This window comes from Centropristis striata, chromosome 6 (assembly GCF_030273125.1).
Source record: "Centropristis striata isolate RG_2023a ecotype Rhode Island chromosome 6, C.striata_1.0, whole genome shotgun sequence".
NCBI classification, from domain to species: domain Eukaryota; kingdom Metazoa; phylum Chordata; class Actinopteri; order Perciformes; family Serranidae; genus Centropristis; species Centropristis striata.
In genome coordinates this window covers 34,529,020-34,556,673 of record NC_081522.1, presented here as the reverse complement: position 1 = coordinate 34,556,673, position 27,654 = coordinate 34,529,020, and the positions used below count along the sequence as shown (strand labels likewise).

Genomic DNA, 27,654 nt, shown 5'->3' with positions numbered 1-27,654 from the left:
TAAATTTGTGCTGCATTTTGTAATTAACTTTTCTAATGTATTTTGGAATGTATTTTTACTGTTAAAGTTGTTGTAGGACTGTTGAGTATTACTTGTTGGAATGTGGACCCCAGGAAGACTAGTGAACTGCCACGGCACAAGCTAATGGGGATCCTTTAATAAAAACAATAAAACAATAAAAACAATTGATATCCAACTATTATACAAAAGAAAGCATCTTGATGGCAATAACATTAGAGGCCAAAAATGGCATATACATATTTAATTTGCAGAATTATTTACAAGTGGACTGAATTTAGAAAACAGTGCAATATTGTTACTGAGACAATATTTTTTTAATCTGTTCAGTGGTTATATAATGTCTGAGAACCTCTTTTACTTGTGTTTTTTATTCAATTTTATAATTTTTCAAAGAAAAAAATAACCGTCAATGAACACAATCATGACAACTGTATGTTTTCATGTGAATTTATTGATAATTAAAGAATACTGAATTTGAAAACCCAATGGTTGTGATGACGATGATGATGATGATGAGTCTCTTCCTGAAGTATTTTCTGCATCACAGTCACCTAAAAAAAAGAAAGAGACAAGTCAAAGTCAGAACCTGAAGTGAAAGCCTGCGAGTATTATTCCCTTGCTGATGTAATAATGTTTATATATATATATATATATTTGCAAGTAATTTAAAATGTATTGTTAGATAAAGATTAGTATTAATATATTAGAGTAAGTCTGAGTAAATAAATTATTGTAAATAAATTATTGTGTATTATTGGTGTATGGGCTTGCATCGATAAAGAAGCTAATTAAGAAAATAACAAATAAATAAATAGATAAATAAATGAATTTATAAATAAATAAATAAATATTACTAATTATGGTGAAAGAGTGGGATTAAATAAATTGTACTTTCTCCAACTCTTTTTTTTAATATAAATTAATTAATTAATGTTACTGTTTTTTTTTGCTTGATTTTTTTTGCATGCATTTCTCTGTCTGTATACAATTGTATGACTTTTTTTATTATTTTTTATTTATTTTTTTATTTTATTTTATTTTATTTTATTTTATATTTTCATTATTTACATACTACAAATAAGCTTTTCAGTCAATCCCTGTTATTCCCAGTAGTAGCTGTGTGGTGGAGCTTCACCTGCTCAGCAGCCGTACAGCCTGTTGAGCCGGATGATGTCCTTCTGGCTCATCTCGGAGGCCACGCCGAACTGAACGCTGGAGTCGGGGATGGCCACCAGGGTCGGCTGGTTGTTCTTAGAGAAAGCGTATCTGAAAGCACAGAAAGGAAACATTAATGACCACAATATCTGCAGAAAAGATAACAGTTCAATATGAAGCACTTGCTCTCTGCTACACTTTTAAGTATATAGTTACATAAAATGGAAATACTCAAGGAAAGTAAAACCACCAGAGGAGACACAATATTACCACAAACTGACACAAAGTGACCAGAAAAAACACAAAACGATAAAAAAAAAAAGGCTAAAATGTTCACAAAGAGACAATAAATGACTATGAATGGATACAAAAAAACACAAAGCCTCACAAAACTCCAACAAAAACAAAAAAAATGACCAACAAAGACACAAAATGATCACAAGGAGTCACAAACAACTTCACACAAAACCAAAAAAAGATGCATCATGACCAGTTACTCAATTACTGTACTTAGGTAGTGGAGTAAAAAGAACAATATTATATAAGTAGAAATATAAAGTTTCATAAAATTGAAATACTTAAGTAAAGTACATCATAATTGTACTCAAGTACAGTACTTGAGTAAATGTACTTAGATACTTTCCACCACTTACTTGCTGTAGTGCATGACGGAGCCGTAGTCGTAGGTGGTTCCCTGGTTCAGAGTGTTGACTTTGTCAAAGTTGTGCTCCTTTCCTGAAGATTTGAGAATAAAAAAGATTTATCATAAGATCCACCTGTGTTGTGTCGATAAGGCTACAATCCTGCAACCTGTGCTTATGTTTATTTGTTTAAAAATTGTTTTTGACATTTGAGGAAACAAGTTCCACGGCTTTCATGAGAGTGGGAGACAAGGAGCAGGTGAGGGGAGTGAGGTGGACAGGTGGACTAATTTACATAAAAAAATCTATATAAATCTATAAGTCCTGCAGCTCTATGGAATCAGCACAATCATGGCTAGAAGTGGGAACAAACATGTCTTTGTGCAGAATAACAGTTAGAATGATAGAAATCAGAAAAACGCCAGTTGAATTAATCTGATAAGTAATTATTTTTAAATTGGAATAAAATGGAAATCATATACACTGTACAATATTTTTCCAAGTGCCAACAAGTGTCATGAAAAAATGGGGTCTCCACAAATTCTACATATTGAAGTATTGTCATGTTTCCAGCCACTCCTGTCCTCTCCCCTCAGCTCTGTGTAAGCAGCCTCTCCTGTCCTCTCCTCTCCGCTCTGTGTAAACAGATTTTCAGTGAATATTTGTCACGTGACCGTTGGTCTCAGCAGAATCAATCATGTCTTCAGTGTCTCTGAGGAGCAGAATTTAATGTTTTTAACAGGATCTGGTTAGTGCAAACACTTTATTTTAAATGACACGTGTAGAATAAAGAGATTTGACAGAAATATCAACATTTTAAGCTTAATTTTGTTTACTATTTCTAACGGAAATGTTCGTAACCTACGATCCGTTCAAAGACTGTCAGAAAGTTTAAATTCTGACTATTAATGCCTGTTTTTACAGTTTCTTTTAAGATAAACTGTGTATTTTTGGTAATTTTCTCAAAAGAAAATATGCTTTTAAACCCGCCTAGCATCCATTTGGCTGTCGCTGTCACCTGACTCAAAACAAACAAGTGTATTTCCCCCAAATGCTCAGAATGTGGACCTGATGCCTTTACAGTCCCTTTACAGTGACTCCCCCCTGAAGTACCCACCAGGGGTGACGTTCTCCAGCACGATGCGGATGTACTGGTCGCGGTCGGAGCGTTTCTGCTCGTGGTGGAAGCCGAGAGCGTGGAGGACCTCGTGCTGGACCGTGTCGTGGTAGACGCAGCCATTACGCTGCAGGGACAGATTCTGACCATTGCTGCGACGGCCGATGTAGGAGTAGCACCTGCGACGATTCAGGACAGATCTCAATGCATTTACACATATTTTGTATTAGCAAACAGGCTAATAAATCAAGAGATAATAGTACTACAAAATTCCAAAAAATTTGGTAGCCAAGCAACCAGGGCCAGGTGGCAGCCACCAATCAGAGCAGAGTAATCAACCGCAGCTGCTCCTGTGACATTTGACGCCACTTCGAGAGAGAAAAACAGCTGAAAGTTCACCTCGAACAGGAAGCATTTTTGGCCAAACCGTAGTTCTTATCAGTGAACCAACTTCACTTTGAGCATCCTCAGTTCATCCTGATCGTCTACATATGTGTTTTGTGAAGAAAAATGAAGAAATTGTTTTTTTAGAGTGATCAGAAGAAACTGGTACCTCTGCTTTTCTCCAGAAATTTTCCCTCTGTTTAACATGTCGGTCAATGAGGCTGTTGGTGCGTGTTGGTGGCACACCTGAGCATCCTACGCTCAAACTATAACTCTGACAACTTTATCAGACGAATGTGAGTGAGAAGACAAATTTTCCTACATTTCTACGTATAAATTATTTCTGTAGAGTGGCATCTGCAGCCTCGAGCACAGTTTCCAATTTTATTTTTTCAAAATTTTCTCCCTCTCCACTCTAGCTATAATGTCATCCACTCTAGCCTCTCCATAGGGTAACATTGCGGGGAAGTTTTGGCGTGTTTTTGCCAACAGGGAGAAGCTCGGTGGATAGTATATAGTGTACTCTTACAAGCACACTCAATTATAAAACTACTAAAGGCAACCCTGCCTGCTGGATAATAAACAAGGTTTTATTTGCAGAAGGAACTGGTAAGGAGGAAGACCCAGAACACACTGGAGAGATTATATAATCTCGTCTGTCCTGCTGACCCCACGACCCGGCCCCAGAAAAATGGAAGAAAATGGAAGAAGAGATTACACTTTTTTATCAACATTATGATGATATTTTGTGCTTAAACTCATCTAACAAGTTGCAAAAATACTGGAAAATCAGTCAAATATTCTATGACAACGTATTGCATTCGTTTTCTGCCAAACCTCACCCGTTCAGGGACTGGATGTTCAGATAGTCTCTCTGGCTGCTGCGTTTGACGAAGCGGATACAAGAGACATCGTGGAAGGAATTCAGGCCACGCTCGATGATGGACACCTCACGAGAGGCTGGGAAACAATCAACAACACTTAAAAAACAGAAGAGATTCATCATGGTTTTAAATCAACCTGGAGGTACAATTTTGCTAAATTTTAAGTTTTTTTGTAAAATTTTGTGTGTGTTTTATTATTATTTGTAGTTCAGGTATTTTTTTTGCTTTGTGTACATTTTATTTGTGTTAAATGTTAAAAGTGTTGGAGTAAAATCTGATTGATTGAATGATTCATGTAAAAAATATTCCATTACAAGGACTTTTGCTTATTAAGTTTACCAAAATAAGTCTATTTTATTGTATTTTATAAGCTGGGGTGCCTCGTGGGAAAATGTTGTGCAGCAGTTACTGAAGAAAGTTGGAAAGAATATAATATATATATCAGATAATTACATAGATAAATATATAAATAAAGGGTTAATACTTTGTAGATTATATGTTGTATTTTATACTCTTGATACTTTTTATTTATAGCACAGATAGTGACATGACAACAGATTTAAATACATGACTAAATAGAAAGGTATATAACATAAAAGTGCAATTAGATTAATTAATTAAAAATATCAAATGTCAAGTAAAAAGATACTGTAATAAATAATAAGATAAATAAATAAATACACAAATTCAGTAAAGACAAGACCAAGAAGGTAATATTATGAATAAAAACCCTGAAAAATAAATAAATAAAGCTCAAGTTGAGACTAAGTCTAATAAATAAATAAATAAATAAATTCATAAAGATCAAGTAAAGACAAGACTCAAAAATGTATATATTATAAATAAGATGGATAAATATATTAATAAAGCTCAAGTAAAGACAAGACTAAAAAATTAAAATATTATAAATAATAAGACAGATAAATATATTGATAAAGCTCAAGGAAAGACAAGACTAAAAAGATAAAATAATAAATAATGGCATTGAAAAATATATAAATATAAGTTGCTTTTCCATCTCCATAAATACAAACTACTTAATTTAGCCAATTGCTGTTTGTTTTAAGTTAAATAACAGATTGGACCTTTAAATCCCAGTCTGATGTGAACTCACAGTACACGCTGGAGATGACGTAGGCCACGTAGACCTTCCCGTCGGCGGACTTTGGCCACATGCAGCTGTAGGAGGTGCAGGGATCCGCGTTCCTCTCGGACTCAGAGTCCATCGCAACATCGTCCTCAACGTACGGCTCGTCAGGAGAGCGCACTGCAGCACACAGGGAGAGTGATACAAGAAACATTTTCACTTATTCACGTGACGATTTGTGGTTTGTTGCAGAAAGCTAAAGTCCTCTGTAGTGGGGAGTGAACAAATATGGCTTAATGCAAAAACATTTTTTAAATACAATATATTGCAATTACACAAGATGATAAATACAAAATAAATAAATAAAATGAGTATATATTTAAAGAAACAAATAATGAAAAATATATAATTAAAATATAAATACAAAAATAAAATCATATAATATAATATAATTTTCAAAAATAATTTGGATTAGATAAAATAAAATATTATTTAATTTAACCAAAAATAAATTAATAAACAATTACCATGAAATAATACAAATGAAATGAAATTAAAAATTAAATTAAATTAAATTAAATTAAATTAAATTAAATTAAATTAAATTAAATTAAATTAAATTAAATTGAAGATTCAGTAATTTTTCCCACTAGATTTTTATTCCAGAAAGCAGAATTCAGAACAAAAGTTGTTGTTGGAATAAAACAAAGTCAGCATAGTTGAGTTAGTAAACAAATAAGATATGAGAAATCCATATATATAAAAACAATTTGGATACTTTTTAGGACTTATTTCCAGAACCAGAGCAAAAAATAAAAACGTAATAAAAATACTCACCAGCGTCCCTGTTAACTCTCTCAATCCGCTCTGAAGTAGTCAAAGCCTTAAAGTGACCTGTGGGAAATTAAGTTTTTAGTTTATTAAATCAATTATTATCGAACAATAACATTCAGGATTTTTTATTTGGGTAAAAAAAAGACTTACAGGATAAGGAGTTTTCCAGGAATTATAATTCATGAAAAAAGGGAGACAGAAAAACTAATTTAGACTCAAGTCCTGTACTTCTGTGGAATATTCAGCTACTTTCAGGTCTTATTTTATACTCTTTATATTTTACATTTTATTAAGTATTTTATACTCTAAATACTTTTTTTATAACACAGATTGTGATTATTTTAGATCAAATATAACAAGTAATAAAACAGATTTAAACACATAACACATATATAATATAAACACACACACACACACACACACACACACACACACACACACATAGTATATATAAATATATATATATATATATATATATATATATATATAAATAAATTAAATGCATTAATAAGTCAAATAAATAAATAAATAAGCAAAAGTCAATATCAGACTAAAAACCAGATTAAAAATATAAACTATAATAATAATATTAAAAACGAGATGGATACATACATAAATTAAGTTCAAGTAAAGACAAGACCCAAAAGATGAAATATTATTAATAATGAAAAATAATTTATATATGAATATAGCTCAAGTAAAGAAAAGACAAAACTAAACTAAATAATTAGATGGATCAAATTAATTAAAAAATAATTTGTACATTTGGAGCAGAAACTCACCTCCTCCTCAGCCCAGACTGAGACGGCCACCAGGACCACAAGGCCCAGAATGCATTTCACCTCCATGTCAACAAATAACCTGCAGAAACAAAAACAAGAGAGAAGCTAAAAACATTTCAGTTTCATGCCCCTGTGATCTTAAATCTTGCCCTATGCAACTGTTTCTATTCCTTTTAAGAACTCTGTTATTTCCATGGTGTTACTCAGTTTATATATTATTTATTAAAGTAAGATAATTTTACGTTTAATGGCTATTTATGAACATGTAGTCACTTTTATATTCTGATTTATTGATGATCCTGGATTTTATGTATGTAAGTGACATCTGTGTATAAATTGTGTTATTGCTGACCTTATTTTCATTTAATTACAAATCAGATTTATGTCACTTTGATTAGTAAATAACAGCATTTAAGAGAGTGTTGATGAGAATGTAGAAATGGTACTTGGTAAAATAAATAAAATAAATTTTAAAATTTTAAAAATGAATGAAATAATAATAATAATATTTTAATTTAACTAAAAATAAATAAATAAATGATTCAGTCATTTAAAATAAAACAATAATAATATATGATATAATTATAATGATATAATAATAATAATAATAGTAATAATAATAATAATAATAATAATAATAATAATAATAATAATATATTTTTTAAGTTTTATTTAAAACGGAGAAGGAGAGGACAGGAGAGGCTGGAAACATGACAATACTTCAATATGTACAATAGGTGGAGCCACAATTTATTTTTTCAATATTACTGACACTTGTGGACGCTTGGAAAAGTGTTGTCGATATAAATTCCATTTTATTCCAATTTATAAAAAATAATGTATCAGAGAATTTCAACTTGCAATATTACTTTTAAATTTTTTTTTATTTCTGTCATTCTAACTGTATTATTCTGCACAAAGACATGTTTGAGTTGTTCCCACCTCTAGCCAGGATTGTGCTGATTCCATAGAGCTGCAGGACTTATAGATTTTATATATTTATATATTATTTATTTTATAAAAAGAGCAAAAGACTCCCTGAAATGGCTTGTTCATTAAAGAGAAGTTAAAATTAGCTCCACATTCATTTAAAATAAACCAATAATAATATATGATATAATGATAATGATATAATAATAATAATGATAATAATAATAATATATGTTTTAAGATTTATTTAAAGTGGGGAGATTAATGAACAAATATGGTTTAATACAATTTTTTAAACCCAATATATTCCAAAAAGACAACCTCTTAGACGATAAAATAAATATATAAAAAAATACTAAAAATATTTATAAATCAAATTTAAATAATAATAATACAATTAATAATAATAATCATAATCATATTTATTTGATTTAACTAAAAATGAATAAATACATGAATAAGATATTCAGTAATTTTTCCTACTTTTTTTTTATTCCAGAAAGCAGAATTTGGAATAAAAGATGTTGTTGGAAAAAAACGCAATTGAATGAAACAAATAAAAAATGACGTCGTTTTGATTTGTAACAACAACAAAAACAGCATTTAAAAGAGTGTTGATGAGAGTATATAGATGATACTTACTGCTATCTCTGAGTGGAGAGAAACACAACGAGCAAGCAGATAAACTTCACTTTATAAAGCATCCAAAGTGCCGGAAAACTTTCCTTTAAAGGAGAATGAGGACGGAGAGGAGACACGGAGTGGAAACTGAATTCAGCCTGATAAGAATATTTCACCTTGATGCCACATTGCTCATTCCCAGAATAAGAGCTGTTTATATCTTGTTTAATTTGGACAGGGAGCATGTTTTCCACATTCTATCACAACAGGGGATTTATAAAATACCTTAAATTATGTATTTAATTTTGCATTTGTGCACATTACAGTTCCGATAGTTTTTATACTGTAAATGAGCGTCAACGGCTCTTTTTCATCTGGTTTTGTTGTCTTTATCCTGAATCCCTTTGACCTACATTAATATACATTTTAAAATGTAAAAACATCACCAGAGACATCAAATTCATTTTATCTCCTAACATGTTAATCTTTACTTGTAGAATAAAGTGATTCTGACAGAAATATCACAAATTTAAGCTTCGTATTGTTTATTTTTTCTATCAGAAATGCTCGTAACCCGTGAGCTGTTCACGGTCTGTCGGAAAGTTTAAACTCTGACGATAATGCCTGTTTTTACAGTTTCTTTCAACTATAAACGGTGTATTTTTGGTAATTTTCTCAAAAGAAAACACAACACCTAGTTTTGTTCTTTTTTATACCGAAACTCTTTTACCTACATTATTATAATGCAAATATATTTGATCTCCACATTACATTGCCTTACATGTTGAACTTTACTTTTCTTTTTTATTAGAGTAAAAAAAAATTCTGTGTGGATATTTTCCAACTTTTTATTTTTATTTTATTTATCTATTTTTTTTAAAATAAATGTTACTTGGATAATGCAAACATAAAAAATTAGGCCCAGTACAATTTACTCATGGATAATGAGTAAAAATGTACTGAAAATATAAATGTGCAAGTATATTTCACAAGTATTTCTTGGTTAAACTTATTGGTAAGAGGATTTTATAGAGCCGAGGCGGCTCCAGGAGAGACAAAACACAGAGGAGATGATTGGCTGAACCAGACGCAGCCCATAAAAACTCTTGCAGCATGATTTGACTAGTGGTGAAAGATGTATTCTGATCCTTTACTGAACTACCCTGTTTTATACATTCAAAATATATTATTGGGTTATTATTATTGATTTTTGTCACTTTTAACTTCTTTACATATTGTTATGTGGTTGGTTCCTCTGTTGAAATACCATTTATTTCACCAGCTTGTTGTTTAAATGGCAGGATGCACAGGTTATAATTTCAAAATACAATGATTGAACTCTATTGTATTATGATGCATTAACCCTCTGAACGCCCCGTCCCATCAGCGGGTTGGCAATGTATGTTTTATTTGAAATATCACCAGAAAAATGCTGTTTATCATAGAAAGAAACTGTGAAAACAAACATTATTGGTGGGATTTTAACTTTCTGACAGTTGAACGGATCATAAGTTACAATTTTAAAAAAATACTAAAACAAAACTTAAAATTGTGATATTTATGTCAGAATCACTTTATTTTACATGTGTCATATAAAATATTTCCAAAAATAACCTTTTGCCAAAAGATCCTGTTAAAAACATTAAATTCTGCTCCTCAGAGACACTGTGAAGACATGATTGATTCTGCTGAGACCAACGGTCACGTGACACATATTCACTGAAATTCTGTTTACACAGAGCAGAGAGGAGAGGACAGGAGAGGCTGTAAAAATATATTTTTTTAATTATTCAATTCTATATATTTAAATATATTTTTTAAATTATATATTATTCTGAAATGGGCCATACTGTGTAATGTGTTGTTTTGGTACACTGCAAAAAAGCCAACTTGTATTTTTTGGCCTAAAACAGTGGTTTAAGTTGGTAAAACTTGGACATATAAATTATTGACATTTAGGGCAATAATGTAAGTTAGCACAACGAAGGAAGCCAGTTGTCTGCTCAAAAACAAGTTTGTGAGTTGTTGATACTTATATCTTTAAGTTGGGGTTCAAAACAAGGGACAATAGTTCTGCTAACTCTTATTTCTTTGTTGTGAAATGTGGGAAAGCGGTGAAATTCGGTCATTAGCGAAAGCTAGCGGCTAACTGATGCTAACTGGTGCTAGCAGTGCTGCTTGTTACAGCTACAAGAGTAGCCATTAGCGTATCAATGCTAACTCAAATTGTGGTCGCAACATTAGCTGACATTTCATAGCGGTGTTACAATCGTGCCAATTCAGCACATTGCAGAAGTTAGCAGAAGTAAGGATTAAAAGTTATTACAATGTAAAATTATAAGTTAGTACAACTTACAGTTGAGTTGACAAAAATCTGAATTCAGAGTTGAGCAAACTCAAAAACAAAACTTAAAATATTTAATTTAATTGTCCAACTTAAAGTTTTATCGAAGTTTGTTGCCTTGAAATTTTGAGTTCACCGGACTTTTCTATTTGTGCAGTGTATCTTAAGACTGTTTTGTTGCTAAATTATAGTAATTTTTCTATTAATTTATTAATATGTTTCCCTTTTTCAACTCACACAAACTTGAGGAGTAAACTTTGGATTCAGGAACATTTGGTGAAGTAGAAAAATGTGCACAATGTACGGACAAAGAGTTCAGTGAGCGTGTTTGAAGGTTTATTGGGGATGAAGAGCAGGTTTGATGTCTGATTGAGCACCAGGTTTGTTTTCATCTCCTGTTGAAGGAAAATCAACATTTTAACAAAGGTGACAGACTTCAGAGATAACTCAAAGACTTGAATCAGGAGCAGAAGTACAAACCCAGCGTGTTTCCTTCCTGTTTAACATCCGTACAGCGTGTTCAGTCTGCTGATGTCGTTCCTGCTCATCTGATTGGCCGTGCCGAACGCAACGTTGGCGTTGGGGATGGGAACCATCGTGGGCTGGTTGTTCCCGGAGAAGGCGTACCTGGAGACGAGGAGAGGTCAGAAAAGGTTTTATTTCTGTTTTAAAAAAAGAAGTAGAAATGATCAGGATTCAATTGGTCTGTTCACTCATGTTAAAATAAAAAGAAATAATAAAATAAATAAATTAAATAAAATATCTACAACTTTATTCTCATAATTAATTAAATATTTACGACTTTATTCTTGTAATTAATTCAATATTTTCGACTTTATGCTCGTAAATAATTATATATTTCGACTTTATTCTTGTAATTAATTCAATATTTTTTCGACTTTATTCTCATAATTAATTCAACATTTTCGACTTTATTCGTGTAATTAATTCAATATTTTTTCGACTTTATTCTCGTGATTAAATAGTTTTGTCTATATTGTCGTAATTAATTAAATATTTACGACTTTATATTTGTAATAAACTAAATATTAAGACTTTATTCTTGTATTTAAATATTTTTACAATATTCTTGTAATTAATTCAATATTTTTTCGACTTTATTTTCGTAATTAAATATTTACGACTTTATGTTTGTAATTAACTAAATATTAAGACTTTATTCTTTTATTTAAATATTTTTGACTATATTCTCGTAATTGATTAAATATTGATGACTTTCTTGTAATTAAATATTTTCAACTTTATTCTTGTAATTAATTCAAGATTTACAACATTAATCTCGCTTTTTTTTCTTCTAAATGTGGCCCTAATATTACCCTGATTTTTTTTAATGCCTTATCCTTATTTTTATATTTAGTTTATATGTTTTTATTTTTTGTATTTTGTTTTTGAAGAAAAACAGACAGAGTAACATCACAAAGGTGGCTTCTATCTGACTGGAAAGACAAGTCAGACTTGTATTTGGGATGGGTGGAAAAATCATTATATAATTTGAGATAAAGTGGACAGTGTTTTGTGTTTTTTAATTAAATTAAAATTTAAAAAGTCCTTTAGTTCATTCAAAAATGAGGGAACAAAGTGAAATGATCAAATTAGCCTAAATTAAATAATTGTCTGATGAATTGTGGCTTTATTAACTTGTGGTACTGCATGACGGAGTTGTAGTCGTAGGGTGTGTTCAGGTTCAGAGTGTTGATCTTGTCGAAGGCGTACTCCCAGCCTGAGAGGAGAAAAAATACAAAAAAATAAAAATATATAAAATGTTTCAATCTTCAACTCAAATTTGTCTTTTAAACTAAATATTTCACAGGATATCTTGTAAAGATATAAAAGGTTTCCAGACACCTCAACAAAAATTAGTTATGAAGAATGTTCAATTTAGATGATATATTGTCTTATATAGATTATATATGCATTATTATAATGCAAGTACACCCTTTCAAAGAGCAATGAACTTTTAATTCTTAAATATATTCACATCTGAAAGTGTCTGTCTGTCGGTCTTTCTAATAATAATAAAAATACATTTTATTTGTAATGCACTTTACATTACAGAAAATCTCAAAATTATAAAAAGGATAAAAAAGGAAGAAACAGCTAAAAAACAGAAAACATACATACATAATCTAAAAACCATCTAGATGGGAGGAACCAAAGATTTTGCTAAAAAGGAATGTTTTTAGTCCTTTTTTAAAAGTGTCTATGGACTATCTATCTATCTATCTATCTATCTATCTATCTATCTATCTATCTATCTATCTATCTATCTATCTATCCATCCATTAAATGCAAAATGTTGATTTCCTCTCAGATGTCAGGATTTGATGCTTTTCTTTCTCATAATTGATATTAAACAGAACATCTTTGTTTTTTCAACTGTTGCAGCCCATCTCAACCAGCAGTTTATACATAAACTAAAATGTAACTGAGTGTAACTGAGTGATGATGTTAGAGGAGGAGGTACGGACCAGACTGGATGTTCTCCCACAGGATGCGGATGTGCTGGTCCCTGTCGGAGCGGCACTGCTCATGGTTGAAGCCGAGGGCGTGCAGCAGCTCGTGCTGCACCGTGCTGTGGTAGAGGCAGCCCTGCCGGTCCAGAGACAACGTCTGGGAGTAACCACGGCGACCCACGTACGAGTAGCAGCTGCAATAAATGATAAAAATGATCAAAGAAGGCACGGAGCAGAAGTTAGGTTTCTTGTTTTTTGGGCTTTTTGGCTTTGTTTTTGCACTTTATTCATCTCACTGTAAAAAAAGTCTCCACTGGTTTTGTCTGTAATTGCTAATAAATAAATAAATAAATAAATAAATAAATAAATAAAAAAAATAAAATAAAGACCTGTTAGTTACCATTCAGAGGATAAAAATGAGTAAACTTATAAAAAATTGTGTCAATTTAAGGCACATTATTGTAACTAAAATGTATAAAAATGCTGATAATGATCAAAGAAGGCATTGAATATATATATATATATATATATATATATATATATGATAATGATCAAAGAAGGCATTGAATATATATATGTATATATGTATCCTTAATTAATTCAGAAATGTACTTTAAGATAGGTTTCTCGTAATTAATCAAATATTTTCGACTTTAATCTCGTAATTAATTTAATATTTACAACTTTATTCTTATAATGAATTCAATATTTACAATTTTATTCTCTTAATTAATTCACTATTTTTGACTTGATGCTCATAATTAATTAATTTATTTATTTATTAATGTTAGATACCATTCAGAAGATAAAAATGAGTAAACTTACAAACCTTTTTTTTTGTCAATTTAAGGCACATAATTGCAACTAAAATGTATAAAAAATGCTGATAATGATAATGATCAAAGAAAACATGGGGCAAAATTAAGGTGTTTTTTTTCAGGCCTTTTTTCATTTTTGCACTTTATACATCTCACTGTAACAAAAGCCTCCACTAGTATTGTCTGTAATTAAACATAAATAAAAAAGACCTGTGTGTAGCCAGTCAGAGGATTAAAAATGAGTATATATACTTATGAAAATTAGTTTACGTGTGACTGTGTCAATTTAAGGCACATAATTGCAACTAAAATGTATTAAAAAAGACACAAAATGTTCAAATTGAGGTTTTTTTTTTACTAGTATTTCAGTAGTATTTTAGATCTTAGGGTTAGAGAATATCTAGTTCTGGATTTTTTTGTGTGTCTTTATTGGGTCATTTTGTGTCTTTTTTAAAAGTAATTTAGTGTTTTTTCAGTCATTTTGTGTCTTTTTTTGGTCATTTTGTGTCTTTTTTTTAGTAATTCTGTGTCTTTAAGTACTTTATTTTTTTCTGCCATTTTTTGTCCTTTTTTTAGTAATTTTGTGGGGTATTTTGGTTATTTTGTGTCTTTTTTTAGTAATTTTTTTTTCTGTCATTTTGTGTCTTTTTTTGTAATTTTGTGTCTTTTTTAAGTACTTTATTTTTTTCTGTCATTTTGTGTCCTTCTTTTAGTAATTTTGTGGGGTATTTTGGTCATTTTGTGTCTTTTTTAAAGTAATTTAGGGTTTTTTCTGTCATTTTGTGTCTTTTTTTTTAGTAATTTTTGTGTCTTTTTTTGGTTATTTTGATACTGCCTCCAGCGGCCCCCAGGTAATTTGAGTTTGAGACCCCTGGTTTAGAGTATAAATCCACTGCTATGAAATTTTACAAATTAAATACATTCAAAATGTATTTATTTATTTTACCCGCTGTCAGACTGGATGTTCAGGTAGTCTCTCTGGTTGGTGCGTTTGACGAAGCGGATGCAGGAGACGTCGTGGAAGGAGAGCAGCCCGCGCTCGATGATGGAGCGCTCCCGAGACGCTGAGAAGACACGAGACAAGACTTTCAGTGGACTCGTCCATACTCACAAATCACACAAATCAGTCGCCAAAACTCCTGCTGTCCTCCTACTGACAGGATCACTGTTAGATAGGAATTACATTTTATGATGTCACTTTGCAGGCAGCAAAATCTCACCAATCTGCGTACAAATAACACAACTTTACACTTTCAGATTACGTGCAATTAGGGTTGTCAAAAGTATCGATACTCAAAAAAGTATGTAAAACATTGTATCCGGATACGATACTCATTTTCAAAAGTATCGATCTCTCTTGAAGTCCCAGAATGAAGCAGAGAAAAGTCGACCTGCAACCAAACAGCAACACACACAGCGACTCTACCTCTTTTTTATCAAGCTTTCCTATTATTGTGCACAGCATACAACCTTAAAATATTGTTCTAATTGTTATTGTTTATTGTATTTATTTATTTTTTTGCACTACCTCAGACCTGAAGCTTGTTATTATAGTTGCAGTTTCTTTTTGCACAACTGTTTTTTACTATAAATATTTAACCTGTGGTTCTGTTCATTTTAACATGTTGCCTTTTTCTTGTTAATAAAAATATTTCTGTTAAATTTTGGGGTCTTTAATCCTGTTTTTAATCCTTGTGGTATCGAAAAATGGTATCGAGTATCGAATATTTTCCTGAGTATCGGTATCGAGTTGAAAATTTTAGTATCGTGACAACCCTACTTGCAATGCATATAACAAATAAATTAACATTAAAATGTAAAGAAATAACTGTTTAATTTAATTTCGTATAATTTTGTTGTCACAGCCACAGGGAGCCACTGCAGATGGCCTGAAGAGCCACATGAGGCTCCAGAACAGGGGTGGGCAATTCATTTTCCCAAGGGGCCACATGACCAATACCACGAAGGTTGCAGGGGCCGGACCAAAACTCTGCACTTAATTCTGCTTACTATTAATTTAATCATTTTATAAAATACAATTTTATAAATTATCTGGTTTTGAGCTGCTACTGATAAGAATAGGCCTTCATGTTATGATAAGACTTTTAATGTGGAGTAAATCAAATAGTAAAAAGTAGTAAATACTCCAATCACTATAAAACTTTCCCATTACTATTGGTGTTTTTGTATTATATAGCTTGTATTTCATGTTTGTAAATTTTCTAGGTGTTTTACGATGTTGTGATGCTTTTATTTTGAAAAGGCGCCGTCCAGTGTGAAACGGGTGCTTTAATTTTGAAAGGTAGTGACAGGAAATAACAGGTGGAACGGTAAAATGAAAAACGAACGGTAGATAATAACGAGTGCGTCGTAATTCATATAAAGTTGATATAAAATATCAAAAAGGCTTCTATAGTGGCTGGCTGACAGGACACAAGGTTTGTTAAAGTTTATTTTCTTCTGTCAAATATATTAGTGGCTATATTTGATATTTCGAGAAAAAAGTTGCATATTTACTAGATTAAAGTGGCAAATCTACAAGAAAAAAAGTTGCAGATTTATGTGAAAGAGTGGAAAAAAAGCAATTTTTTTCTTGCAGATTCACCACTTTAAATCTCATAAATCTGCAACTTTTTTTCTTGTAGATTTGCCACTTTAATCTCGTTAACTTTTTCCCCAAAATATTACCCCCCTCCCCCGGGTCCTTATGTTGTTTTACACATTCTGGCTGTATGTAATATCCTCCAATATTCTCTAGGGTTGAAATTTGCAAGTATTTCAATGAGTGCCCTACACTGTAAAAAATATTTGTAGAAATTACAGTAAAACACTGTCAAATTGCATGACAAATAGGGCGTAAAATAAAAAATTGCATATCACCGTAACAGACGTAAATCAAGGAATAGTACAAAATTTTAGAAAACACAGTTTTACTGTAAAAATGTAAAACAATTCATGTAAAATTAATTGACACATACCATAATGTCACAAGGACACAATTACCCTAAAAACAACAGGAATATTCAGTCTAAATTACAGTTTTTGATCGTATTTACATTTAAATTTACAGTAGAAAACCCACTCGCTTTTTTTTTACGGTAAAATTCTGGCAACCACAGCTGCCGGTATTTTACCGTAAATTAAACAAAACATTTTTTACAGTGTATTAAGGGTTAAAGAGTGATTCAGTGACTCACAGTAATGTCCGGCGATGGTGTAAGGCACGTAGACCTTCCCGTCGTTGGACTTTCCCCACATGCAGCCGCGGGACGTGCAGGGATCAGCGTTCCTCTCGTTCTCATTGTCATAAGCGATGTCATCGATGACGAGGGGCTCGTCTGCTCTGTGCACTGCAGGACAGTAAAGGCTCAATCAGTCATTAAACCTTCAGTGGAGTATTCACATTAAATATAATATATACAACAGATAGCCACATAAACAGAACATACGAGCACATCAGACACATGAGTACTGTGAACAGTACCACAAGATATACAAAAATACACACACTTACATTCATGTCTATCCAGAAAATTAAGCCAATATGTAATACACACACACACACACACACACACACACAGACACACACACACACACACAAATTAAAGATGGACAGAGGAAGGTGAGTGAGCAAAAAAAAAGTTGCAAAAAGAGTAAAAAAAATGTTTTAAATCCAATATTTATAATTAATTATAGATAACAAATATATTGTTAAATTGATTAAATTAAATAAAAATCAAGATGTAAAACAACTAAATAGATACATAATATTCCAATATTAATAGTGGTTATATAATAATTATTATATTATAATTATATATATAGTTGCAAAAAAGAGTTAAATAAATAATAATAATAATAATACATTTTATTTGGAGGCGCCTTTCTTGGCACTCAAGGACACCGTACAAAAAAGATAGAAAAGATTCAGCAATAAAATACAATAAAATACACAGAATTAATAACAATACAATACAAAAGATAGATTGGACAGGGTAATTATATTAAATATACAATATTCTAATATATATATTATTTAAATAATTCAAAAAATAATTAATACATTTAAAAAAATCTAGCTGCAAAAACTGTTTAATAGATACATTAAATTTAAATATTTATAGAGGTTAGATTATAATAAAAAAATATATAATTAAATTTAAAATGAAATCTCATTGAAAAAAAAAAGAGTTAAATATAATATTCCACTATGTATAATGGTGAAATAATAGTAAACAAATGTATTATTAAATAAATATAGTTATAATTATAATGGTTATATAATTTAAAAAAATACAATTAGATAAATAATGTATTTTAAAAATTAAAAAGATGTGAAAAGAGCTAAATAGATACATAATATTCCAAAATTTATATTGGTTAAAAAATAAAAAATAATTATATATATAAATAGTTGCAAAAAGAGTCAAATAGATATAATATATTTAATATTTACATATTTAATATATATCTAATATATTTTACATATACTTTATAATGTTTAAATAATAATTAAATTTTCTTTTTAATAAATACATTTAAAAAATCAAGGTGCAAAACCAGTTAAATAGAAACATAATATTCCAATATTAATCAAATTAATTATAATTGAATAAATAAATCTTTATTAGTGTAATAAGGTCTTAACCAGCCACGGGGACGGCTCAACTGTGGTCCACATGTCCCCAACCTTCCACAGCAGAGCATCGCATATTGATTATGTTTATAAATAACTATATTAACAGCAAACCCTTCAGCTCCCTGTCACTCCAGCCCCTTCAGATTACTCACGTTATTAAACCACTAATACATTTCCACACTGTGAGAATACTCTCCAGGGAGTTTGGTGCATTTAGCAATGTTCACTGAGCCTGTGGAATAAAAATAATAATAAAAAATAAATGTGCACGTTGTCTTACCAACATCCTTGTTGGCCCTCCACAGGAGCTCGGAGACGGACAGCTCCTGGATCAGGTGACATGGATCATTAGAAGTAGATATTTTTTCATGTAAAGATTTTTGAAATGGCTTGAAAACTAATGCATTCATCTATATCCTTATTAAAGGGGAATTTTTTTTTTTTTTTGCTGAGACCCAAATGTTTATAACATCTGTCTCCGCCCCTGTGTGGAGATGGAGAATTCACAATAACTCCCACATTTAGTCCACATTTCATATTTATAAATTAATCTTTTACCCACAGATATGTATTAAAAATATCCTCACCTTCTCTTCAGCCCAGGAGCAGTCAGAGACGAGGACGATGACGAGGAGACTGAGCTTGAGGAAAGCCATGTTGGCAGCCTGCAGGTGTACAGTGTTAACACCTGGCTGCTGCTGCTGTTTAAAGCTTCAGTGTATCTAAAAAAACACAGCTTTGCTCAGTGATAAGATGCACTTTGCCTTGAAAACATGCTGCTGATTCCCACCAACCAACTCAACGGAGCTAAATAAAGACTGCCGACCCTGAGGACACCTGCCTAATGTCAATGGATCCTCACCTTCCTGCTGCATCATCAATAAATCACATTAATCTGAAAGGTGTTCTTATATTATATAATATATTATATATGTTAATTTCAATGCCTGGTACAACTAAAGGTACATTTGTTTGAACAAATATAATGATAACAACAAAAATAGCTCATAAGAGTTGAATTTAGGAGCTAATATAGACATTTTCCATGGTTTTCTTAATAATGATTTTGGTTATTATCAAGAAAACTATGGAAAATGTCTAGATATCAGCTCTTAAATTAAACTCATGAGCTATTTTTTATTGTTATCATTATATTTGTCCAAACAAATGTACCTTTAGTTATACCAGGCATTAAAAGAACAACAAAGCAAAGAGAAAAAAATGGTGGTCTAATCATTTTCCCATGGCTGTATACTGTAAACTAATTTTTACTATTAATGTTCACAATTTCTAATTCTTTCACATTTTACTGCAGATGAATTGTTGTTTTACTTTGTATGTAATTTGTATGGCCTGGCAGCAAAGCTTTACTATATTATAATTATAATGTAGATTTAGATTATAATTTACAATCTCAGTTTTGTCAATATTTGGCTTAGTGTGGCTTTTATTTATAACCTTTCATTATTTATTTTCTTTCCTGGGGAAAAGGGAGTTGCTTACTGAACAGTACTGACCATGAAGTAAGTAGATGTAGAAATCCAGTAAAAATTAATACAAAATTAAATATGTAATGACTAATGTAGTTTGGTGATTATGCTGCTAATCAGTACAGAATCCATCCCTCTGTTTCTATTATTGTGTTTTATTGACGTATTTAACTACTTAAAAATAATCATTGTGGGTTTTTTTTAATATATGTGCATTTGACTTGTATACATTTAAAATGACTAAACCAAACCAAGCTAAATCAAACCCACACCAAATTAAACCCAATCCAAACCAAAAAACACAAAGCCAAAGCAAATTAACCTACAACAAACCAACTTTACATAAAAACAAACACAAACCATTTCATCTCTGATGAAAAAGAAAGTAAAGAGCAGAAACACTCACGGGGAGGCATGCAGGTGTTCAAGATGTGATCTTTATCTGCTCAGATCAGCTTACACAGATATTAAGTGGGTCCATTAAAACCATTAAACATGGAAGTACATTATGCCACTTACAATGCCATTAATCTTTTACACATCACATCTCTGTCCTGCCTTTGGGTTCTCCCTGTTCATTGAAACATTTCATCCCTCCATTCAGCATGCAGACTTTATATATTTAATTTACGTAACTGTGATATCCATTCACATATTCATCTACAAGCAATATGTAAGAGTATTTTTGCACTGAGAACTAAAGGCATGCTTCAAAGACTCACTAAGACTCACCAAAAGAACCAAAACTAATGATCATCTCTCAGATCTCTTTCAACAGAAGGCCATAAGGACGGATGGCCTTTTTTACGATCTCATGCTCCTCTTCAGGTGTTGCGTTTTTGGGGAATTCCACAAGCCAGTAGTCCTTGCGCTTGCATATCTTTCTGTACTTTGGGTTGATACGATTCTGCAGAACGGCTTTGAACTTCCCACTCGTCTTCTCCGACTTAAATTCCACGGAGTATTCCTCTTCAGCAACAGCAACTTTTGGAGTACAATAAATGCCCCGGCCATAAACCTGCCCACCGCCTGCCTGTTAAATACAAGCATGAATTTAGTAAGTTTCAACCAAATAATCAGTATGCCTTACTGCACTTAAACCATAAACTGTATATTAAGAAGGACGACTAGCTCCCCTAGTGAGGCCAAAACATCTGGGTCGCCACTAGGGATGGGAATAGAGACCCGATTCTTTTTGAGAACCGGCTCCCAGTAATTTGATTCCTAGGAATTGTTTGTCTGCCGACTTGACGATTCCATTTGTCGGTTCCTCCTATGTCTGCAAGTGAGTCAGCAAATCATTTGCAAACTGGAGGCTAAGGGGCTAACATCTCCTGCTCTCTGAATGCAGCTGGGAGAGACAGCTGCGGGAGGACTGGGCCGCTTGTGAGTGCTTTGGGACGGGGGAGGGCCCGCAGCACCCGCTGCTGGTTAAGAAGAGCAAGAACGAGTCTCCAAAATTCTCCAGTAACACCAGAAAAAGTCACTAGATTTGTCGCTAGTAGCTTTTTTTTGAAAAAGAGTCGTTAGAGGCGTCTGAAAAGTCGCTAAATATATCGACAAAGTTTCCCTACTGTCTCCCTGTCCTGTCACCCCTTTGTTATATTGTATGCATGTTATGTATATGTTTGGACGGGTTGATGGCTAATTTCGTTGTCCTAGTACTTGTTACTCTGTGCAATGACAATAAAGGTGATTCTGATCTCATCACTGGGAAACATTTAGCAACCCTTTTCATCAAGGCAGGGAAGAGTAAAATGACAGAGGAGAGGAAGAACGAATGTCACCGAGCAGTGACCGGATTTATGATGAAGGGTTTACACCCTTTTGTCACAGTAGGATAATTTGCTGCAAATTCTCGGGTATCTGCTCAGATGAAACCTAGAATTGTCAAAGTTGCATGTTGTTTAAACCAGTGTAGTTATGTCTCATTCATTCATTCATTCCATTTGTATAATTTAATTCCTCACCCAATGAGAATCGATAAGAAATCGTATCGATAATGGAATCGGAATGATAATAATAAATTCTTTACAATTCCCATCCCTAGTCGCCCTCTGGTGGCTGCATATAGGTAATAGCTCCGCCCCTCCATATTAGTGAAGGGACATGAACCAAACTAAAAACTCAAGATGGTTTCTGTCATTTTAGGTTGTTCTTTTTACAGCAGCACATGAGCCAGATCATACACTCACTCCATATACTATGTTTATTTCTTCACATTTAGTCATGCTGTAATAGCATTTAACATAGAAACCTTGTAGTTCTCCTCGATGATGGGTTTAACACATTTCTCTGCTGTCCCGTGGTAGGACACAGGCCACTCCCCGGGCACCGACTCTGTGCTGCGATAATTGTTTCCCAGCCAGGTGTTGTCTTCATACTCGTCCAAGACCTGAAACGAAACAAAAACTCTTATTAAACAGAAACGTATAGATATGAAACTGCTGTCATTGTAACAGAAGGCTCCGTCCAAATCTCAAGATTTTCAACAGTCAAACAATCAAAGAAATGTGATCATGCAACTGTAAGTAATCAAGTTGTAAAAAGTAATTTAAATTAATTCAAAAATTAACTGCTCATAGATTAACATGGTAAAAGTAAAGTTATTATCTTCTCGGCTCAATAAAAGGAGGACCCCAGTTGTGCTTCCAAGATCTATAATATATGACCAAATCTTTAGCTTTTATTCCCAATGCAAATTCATTCACCATAGCTACCAACCCCATGGCCCCGCCATTGGGTTTGAAAAGTCAGTTTACTTTGAGAAAATCATCCAAAATACACCATTATTCGTATCGTATTTATCTAGAAACTGTAAAAACATGTATAACTTTGAAAAAATGACCAAAACGAAACTTATTTTGTGATATTTCTGTCAGAATCACTTAGTTCTACATTTCTCGTTTAAAACTTCACCAAAAATAAAGCGTTTGCACTAACTAGATCCTGTTAAAAACATTAAATTCTGCTCCTCAGACACTGTGAAGACATGATTGATTCTGCTGAGACCAACGGTCATGTGACACATATTCGTTTACACAGAGCTGAGAGGAGAGGACAGGAGAGGCTGTTTACACAGAGCTAAGAGGAGAGGACAGGAGAGGCTGTTTACACAGAGCTGAGAGGAGAGGACAGGAGAGGCTGTTTACACAGAGCCGAGAAGACAGGAGAGGCTGTTTACACAAAGCAGAGAGGAGAGGCTGTTTACACAGAGTAGAGAGGAGAGGAGAGGCTGTTTACACAGAGTAGAGAGGAGAGGACAGGAGAGGCTGGAAACATGACAAGATCTCAATATGAATATGTGGAGATGGAGACCCAACAAAAATAAAAGCATATTCACCTTGAGGGCAAATCGTTTCCAACCACACGGGCGTTCATACTGCTCCCCACCTCTGTAATATTTCCCACTGTCTTTCAAGTTGGTGAAATCGTAGTCGAAGCCTGGGTCCAGGTGTTTCTTGGACCACTGGGCATTCGGGCTGATTTCAATCTCTCCTGTTTTTTTATCCTTGCTCAAGTCCTTTGGCAAGTCGACCCGCAATACAGGCCTAAAATGATCTGGTCCTGTGTATCCTTGGATACTGCAAAAGGTAGAGCAGACTTGAGTATTTCCATTTTATGTAGTTTTATACTTCTACTCCTCCACATTTTAGAGGTAAATATTGTACTTTTTACTCCACTACATTTAGCTGCCATGTTAAGATGCTTTTCATGTCAAGATTGAACATAAAAAAATAATAATAATCCAATTAGGGCTGGGCGATATAAAAAATAGACCATATTGCATAAATCAATAAAGTTTAAAAAAATATTTTAAATATAAATGCTGCCCTTACTAGGGTTTTTCATAGTGTATTTAGTTATTTTGTAATGTTCTTTATTCTTTTCTCATATAAATACATTTATTTCAGAAAAAGATTGGCCTATTTTATTTCATAGGCTATTCTTTTTTTCTTTTGAAAGATTTTTTATTTTAATGTGCACTTTTGTGATTTTTTTTAAAGGTACTCCTGTTACACAGTATTTATGTTCACTTAAATAAACAGTTTCAATAAAACTACTTGTGACATGTTATATTTGGCTTTGACTGAACATTTGCTCTCACTTTGCGATAAAAATATCGATATTCAGCCTAAATATATCAGGATATGACTTTTGGTCCATATCGCCCAGCCCTAAATCCAATAATATATTTTGAGTGAAGACATTCTGCATAACAAATACTTAAGGTTTTGAATGAAGCACTTTTACTTGTACTGGAGTAATTTCTCAGTGCTTTTGCTCCAGTAACGGATACTTTTTGTAGCACTGAAACAGAATGTGAAAGAGACCGCAGGGCATCTTCCTCTCTCAGAGCACTTTCAGGGGATTTTGTTGCAATATACAAACCAAATTACAGGCAAGATAAGTTTAAAAAAAAAAAAAAAAAAAAAAAAATTCTGATGTCTATGTTTGCTATTTTCTACTAAATATTACACCATTATTTTCTTCAAGTTCTTATTCATTTCCATGCGCTGGTACAACTAAAGGTACATTTGTTTGGACAAATATAAAGATAGCAAAAATAGCTCATAAGAGTTTAATTTAAGTGCTGACATCTAGACATTTTCCATGGTTTTCTTGATAAAAAATATTGGTTATTATTAAGAAAACCATGGAAAATGTCTAGATATCAGCTCTTGTTAAATTAAACTCTTATGAGCCAATTTTGTTATCTTTATATTTGTCCAAACAAATGTACCTTTAGTTGTACCAGGCATTGAATGAACAAGAAATTGAAGAAAACAAGGGTGGTTTGATACTTTTTTCCATGACTGCATACATAAACTCTCTTTCTTTCGATTCTTGTTGGACTAACTGGAGTGAGACTGAATTTCCCTCCAGGGACCAATAAAGTATTTCTGATTCCACATTTTAGGCTCCAGCCCCAAATGAACTCCTAGCTATAAGGTTTAACATCCTATTTATACAAAAAAAATCAAACTGCTTCAAATACTGTACATTTTCAGCAATAATAAACACAAAGGGAAATGTGCAATAATTACCTGCTGTGATCACCAAATAGGACTAAAGGGATGAGGTGCCTGATTGACAGCTCCCTCATGCCCTGCTGCAGCTGAGCTGCTCCTCCACTGATGTCTGCTGCCGCAGATCCTGATCCTGATCCTGATCCTTGTCTGTGAGCAGCCGTTACTCCGGCACTGCAGAGCACGTTCAGAGCTTCAAGAGCAACGTCTGTGTCGATCATCTTGGCAGTTCGGGCTCGCTTCTTCAGATGGATGTGAACACAAAGCTGGGCAGGTCTTTATAATGCCTCAGCTTCGGATCCTCCCATCAGTGAGCTCTGACTCGGGGATTTTCAAAGTGAAAGTGAAAGCTGATAAACATGACAAGACTGGTCCCAATCTTATTGATATTCTTCAAGGTTTTAGGTTTAATTTACACATCTATTTATTTTATGTTTGGCAATAAGGCTCTGCCAGCTCTTAAATAACACTTAATAAAATAAATTCACAAAAAAATTGAAATTGTGGCTTATCAACACCTACAGCTGCCAACACTAAAAGATAAGCCGGTTGTGTTGTTTTGATGTTATGATAAAATGTTATGTTGTGATGTTGTATGTGAGGTTGTATTTTTTCTTAATTGTATCATAAGTGTTTGTATATTGTATGTGTTTTTTTTTGTTTTTTGTTTCGTAAAAACAAATGAGAAACAACTATATGCATTATGACATGCCGTTTAGGAAATTAGTATTTATACATTTTTTTTTTCGTTTCATAGCTTGACTGCAGACTTTCCTGCAACTGTTTTCAGCTTTGGTCATTTTAACCCTCTGGGCCCACTTTCATTTACTACCCTTTCAGGCCCTTTGGGCTGAAAATGTCCACTTCCCAAAAAACAAGCGATAAAAACTATCAAGTGGCCATAAAGTTGTTGGTTTTTTTGCATTTTAAATCTGACACTACACAAAAAGTAAAAATGCATCAAAATCTATTTTGTCGCTAATCTTTGACATATCCCAGGCTGTGATAAAAATGCCCCTGCCAAAAAATATTTACTATGTGGAAAATAACTGGCATTTAAAAGGTTAAGATCCTCAAAATCTTTGAAGATTTGGTAGTTTTAAACAGGGTGGAAGTTGTTTAAGAGATTTATGCAGAATAAAGTAGAAAACCCTAACCCTTTCGATACGATCTGTCACTTTCACAACGAAAGCTCATCAAAGAAAACTGTAATGAATGTAATTCTTATGTTCTCTAATGGACCTAAATGATTCTGGGACACAAAGGCTCACTAGCTAACACCGTTTCCTTGGCGACAAAAAAAACAGTCGAGCGAACTTTCATCTCAGTTCATTCTAAAAATAACACCACAAGAAATCATGTTATTTGTCTTAGTTATCAAAATGAAAATGGATCATTGGTGCCGATGTTGAAGCATAGGAAAGTACAATCAGCTAAATGTATCTAAGATATGGAAAGTACTCAGTGTGCAGTAAAAGGTTTGCAGCTAAAACATTTGTTGTTGACTGTTGGCCACTTCTTTGTTCTGCAGAGATCAGTCTGGCTGTGAGATCAACTGCTGGGATCGTGTTACATATAAAATGGAAGGGGATTATTTCACTTTCGATATGAATCTCTGCAGGGAAAGTGACTCTCTTACAGGAAATCTCATGAATGTCCTGCAGTGTGTCTGCTGAGTGAAAGTGAAAGTTATCGGTCCATGTATAGCCCCTTTCATAGTACGGTTCATAGTGATCCAACAATGGTGTCATATTCGTGCCCTTTGTCAGTGCAGTCTGTGTACAGGTGCATCTTAATACATGAGAATATGATGAAAAAGACCATTTCCAGTAGTTTAAGTCAAATAGCCCCAACAAAGTATTGAGTCATATAGATGGACATACTTTTCAGAGGCCAACATTTCCATATTAAACATAATTTTTAAAATTGTTTTTTTGTAATATTCAAATTTTCAGCCCAAAGGGCCTGAAAGGGTGGTAAATATGAAACAGTGTATTATTAACCCATTATAAAAATTGAAATTTGAATTTGAAAATATATCAAGAATAAAAACCGTTTTACAAAAATCACCCCATTTGCAGTATCACAGCCAAAACTATTGCAAAAACAAAAGTGAAAAATGACAAATATGGCTGAAAATGTCCATACTGGTCCCAGAGGGTTAAATAGCATTTTTACTTATTTTTCTTGTCTGTTATCTGCATTTTGAATTTGTATTTCTGTACTGTTTGTAAATGTACGTCAGTGTAAATGAGGGAAACCTCATTGCCTTACGAGTTAAAGTGTTATTATTAATATGGAATGAACGCTTTAGAAAATATATATTATATATTATATATATATAAATATATATATATATGTATATATATCAACGGACAGCTCATCAAAGAAAACTGTAATAAA

The 27,654-nt window shown here is 32.6% G+C and overlaps 3 protein-coding genes across 4 annotated transcripts; all 3 read right to left on the bottom strand.

The window, feature by feature from the left end:
• Nucleotides 1–460: 460 nt before the first annotated feature.
• LOC131973622 (hatching enzyme 1.2-like) lies at nucleotides 461–8,583 on the bottom strand. Its single transcript, XM_059335666.1, has 9 exons — nucleotides 8,478–8,583; nucleotides 6,906–6,984; nucleotides 6,127–6,172; nucleotides 5,317–5,469; nucleotides 4,161–4,278; nucleotides 2,935–3,113; nucleotides 1,830–1,911; nucleotides 1,157–1,287; nucleotides 461–572 (listed from the first exon to the last, which is right to left on the bottom strand). The coding sequence occupies exons 2-8, from the start codon at nucleotides 6,969–6,971 to the stop codon at nucleotides 1,161–1,163; spliced, it is 771 nt and encodes a 256-aa protein (XP_059191649.1). The 5' UTR covers nucleotides 6,972–6,984; nucleotides 8,478–8,583; the 3' UTR covers nucleotides 461–572; nucleotides 1,157–1,160.
• A 2,539-nt stretch (nucleotides 8,584–11,122) lies between these two features.
• LOC131973621 (high choriolytic enzyme 1-like) lies at nucleotides 11,123–19,555 on the bottom strand. 2 transcript variants are annotated; one of them, XM_059335664.1, is made up of 8 exons: nucleotides 19,319–19,555; nucleotides 19,012–19,057; nucleotides 17,290–17,442; nucleotides 15,039–15,156; nucleotides 13,290–13,468; nucleotides 12,460–12,541; nucleotides 11,281–11,427; nucleotides 11,123–11,195 (listed from the first exon to the last, which is right to left on the bottom strand). In XM_059335664.1, the coding sequence occupies exons 1-7, from the start codon at nucleotides 19,385–19,387 to the stop codon at nucleotides 11,301–11,303; spliced, it is 774 nt and encodes a 257-aa protein (XP_059191647.1). In that variant the 5' UTR covers nucleotides 19,388–19,555; the 3' UTR covers nucleotides 11,123–11,195; nucleotides 11,281–11,300. The 2 variants fall into 2 exon arrangements, with proteins under 2 accessions (XP_059191647.1, XP_059191648.1); XM_059335665.1 differs by having other exon boundaries at nucleotides 11,123–11,427.
• Nucleotides 19,556–20,657: 1,102 nt separating this feature from the next.
• LOC131973810 (uncharacterized) lies at nucleotides 20,658–25,668 on the bottom strand. Its single transcript, XM_059335900.1, has 4 exons — nucleotides 25,270–25,668; nucleotides 23,565–23,805; nucleotides 22,479–22,616; nucleotides 20,658–21,254 (listed from the first exon to the last, which is right to left on the bottom strand). Exons 1-4 carry the CDS (start codon nucleotides 25,470–25,472, stop codon nucleotides 20,982–20,984), a joined length of 855 nt encoding a protein of 284 aa, XP_059191883.1. The 5' UTR covers nucleotides 25,473–25,668; the 3' UTR covers nucleotides 20,658–20,981.
• Between the last annotated feature and the right edge of the window lie 1,986 nt (nucleotides 25,669–27,654).

Bases quoted from the DNA above. Each gene is read 5' to 3' on its own strand.
- LOC131973621 (XM_059335665.1), bottom strand. From the start codon at position 19,387: ATGGCTTTCCTCAAGCTCAGTCTCCTCGTCATCGTCCTCGTCTCTGAC. The intron at 19,058-19,318 runs GTGAGGATATTT...CACCTGATCCAG, and splicing joins GCTCCTGGGCTGAAGAGAAG to GAGCTGTCCGTCTCCGAGCT. The intron at 12,542-13,289 runs GTCCGTACCTCC...TTCTCCTCTCAG, and splicing joins GTGGGAGAACATCCAGTCTG to GCTGGGAGTACGCCTTCGAC.
- LOC131973622 (XM_059335666.1), bottom strand. From the start codon at position 6,971: ATGGAGGTGAAATGCATTCTGGGCCTTGTGGTCCTGGTGGCCGTCTCA. The intron at 3,114-4,160 runs GTGAGGTTTGGC...GAATCGTCGCAG, and splicing joins AACATCCAGTCCCTGAACGG to GTGCTACTCCTACATCGGCC. The intron at 1,912-2,934 runs GTGGGTACTTCA...TCAAATCTTCAG, and splicing joins GCTGGAGAACGTCACCCCTG to GAAAGGAGCACAACTTTGAC.
- LOC131973810 (XM_059335900.1), bottom strand. From the start codon at position 25,472: ATGATCGACACAGACGTTGCTCTTGAAGCTCTGAACGTGCTCTGCAGT. The intron at 23,806-25,269 runs GTAATTATTGCA...TACCTTTTGCAG, and splicing joins CTATTTGGTGATCACAGCAG to TATCCAAGGATACACAGGAC. The intron at 21,255-22,478 runs GTTTCTATGTTA...TGTATTTAACAG, and splicing joins TCATCGAGGAGAACTACAAG to GCAGGCGGTGGGCAGGTTTA.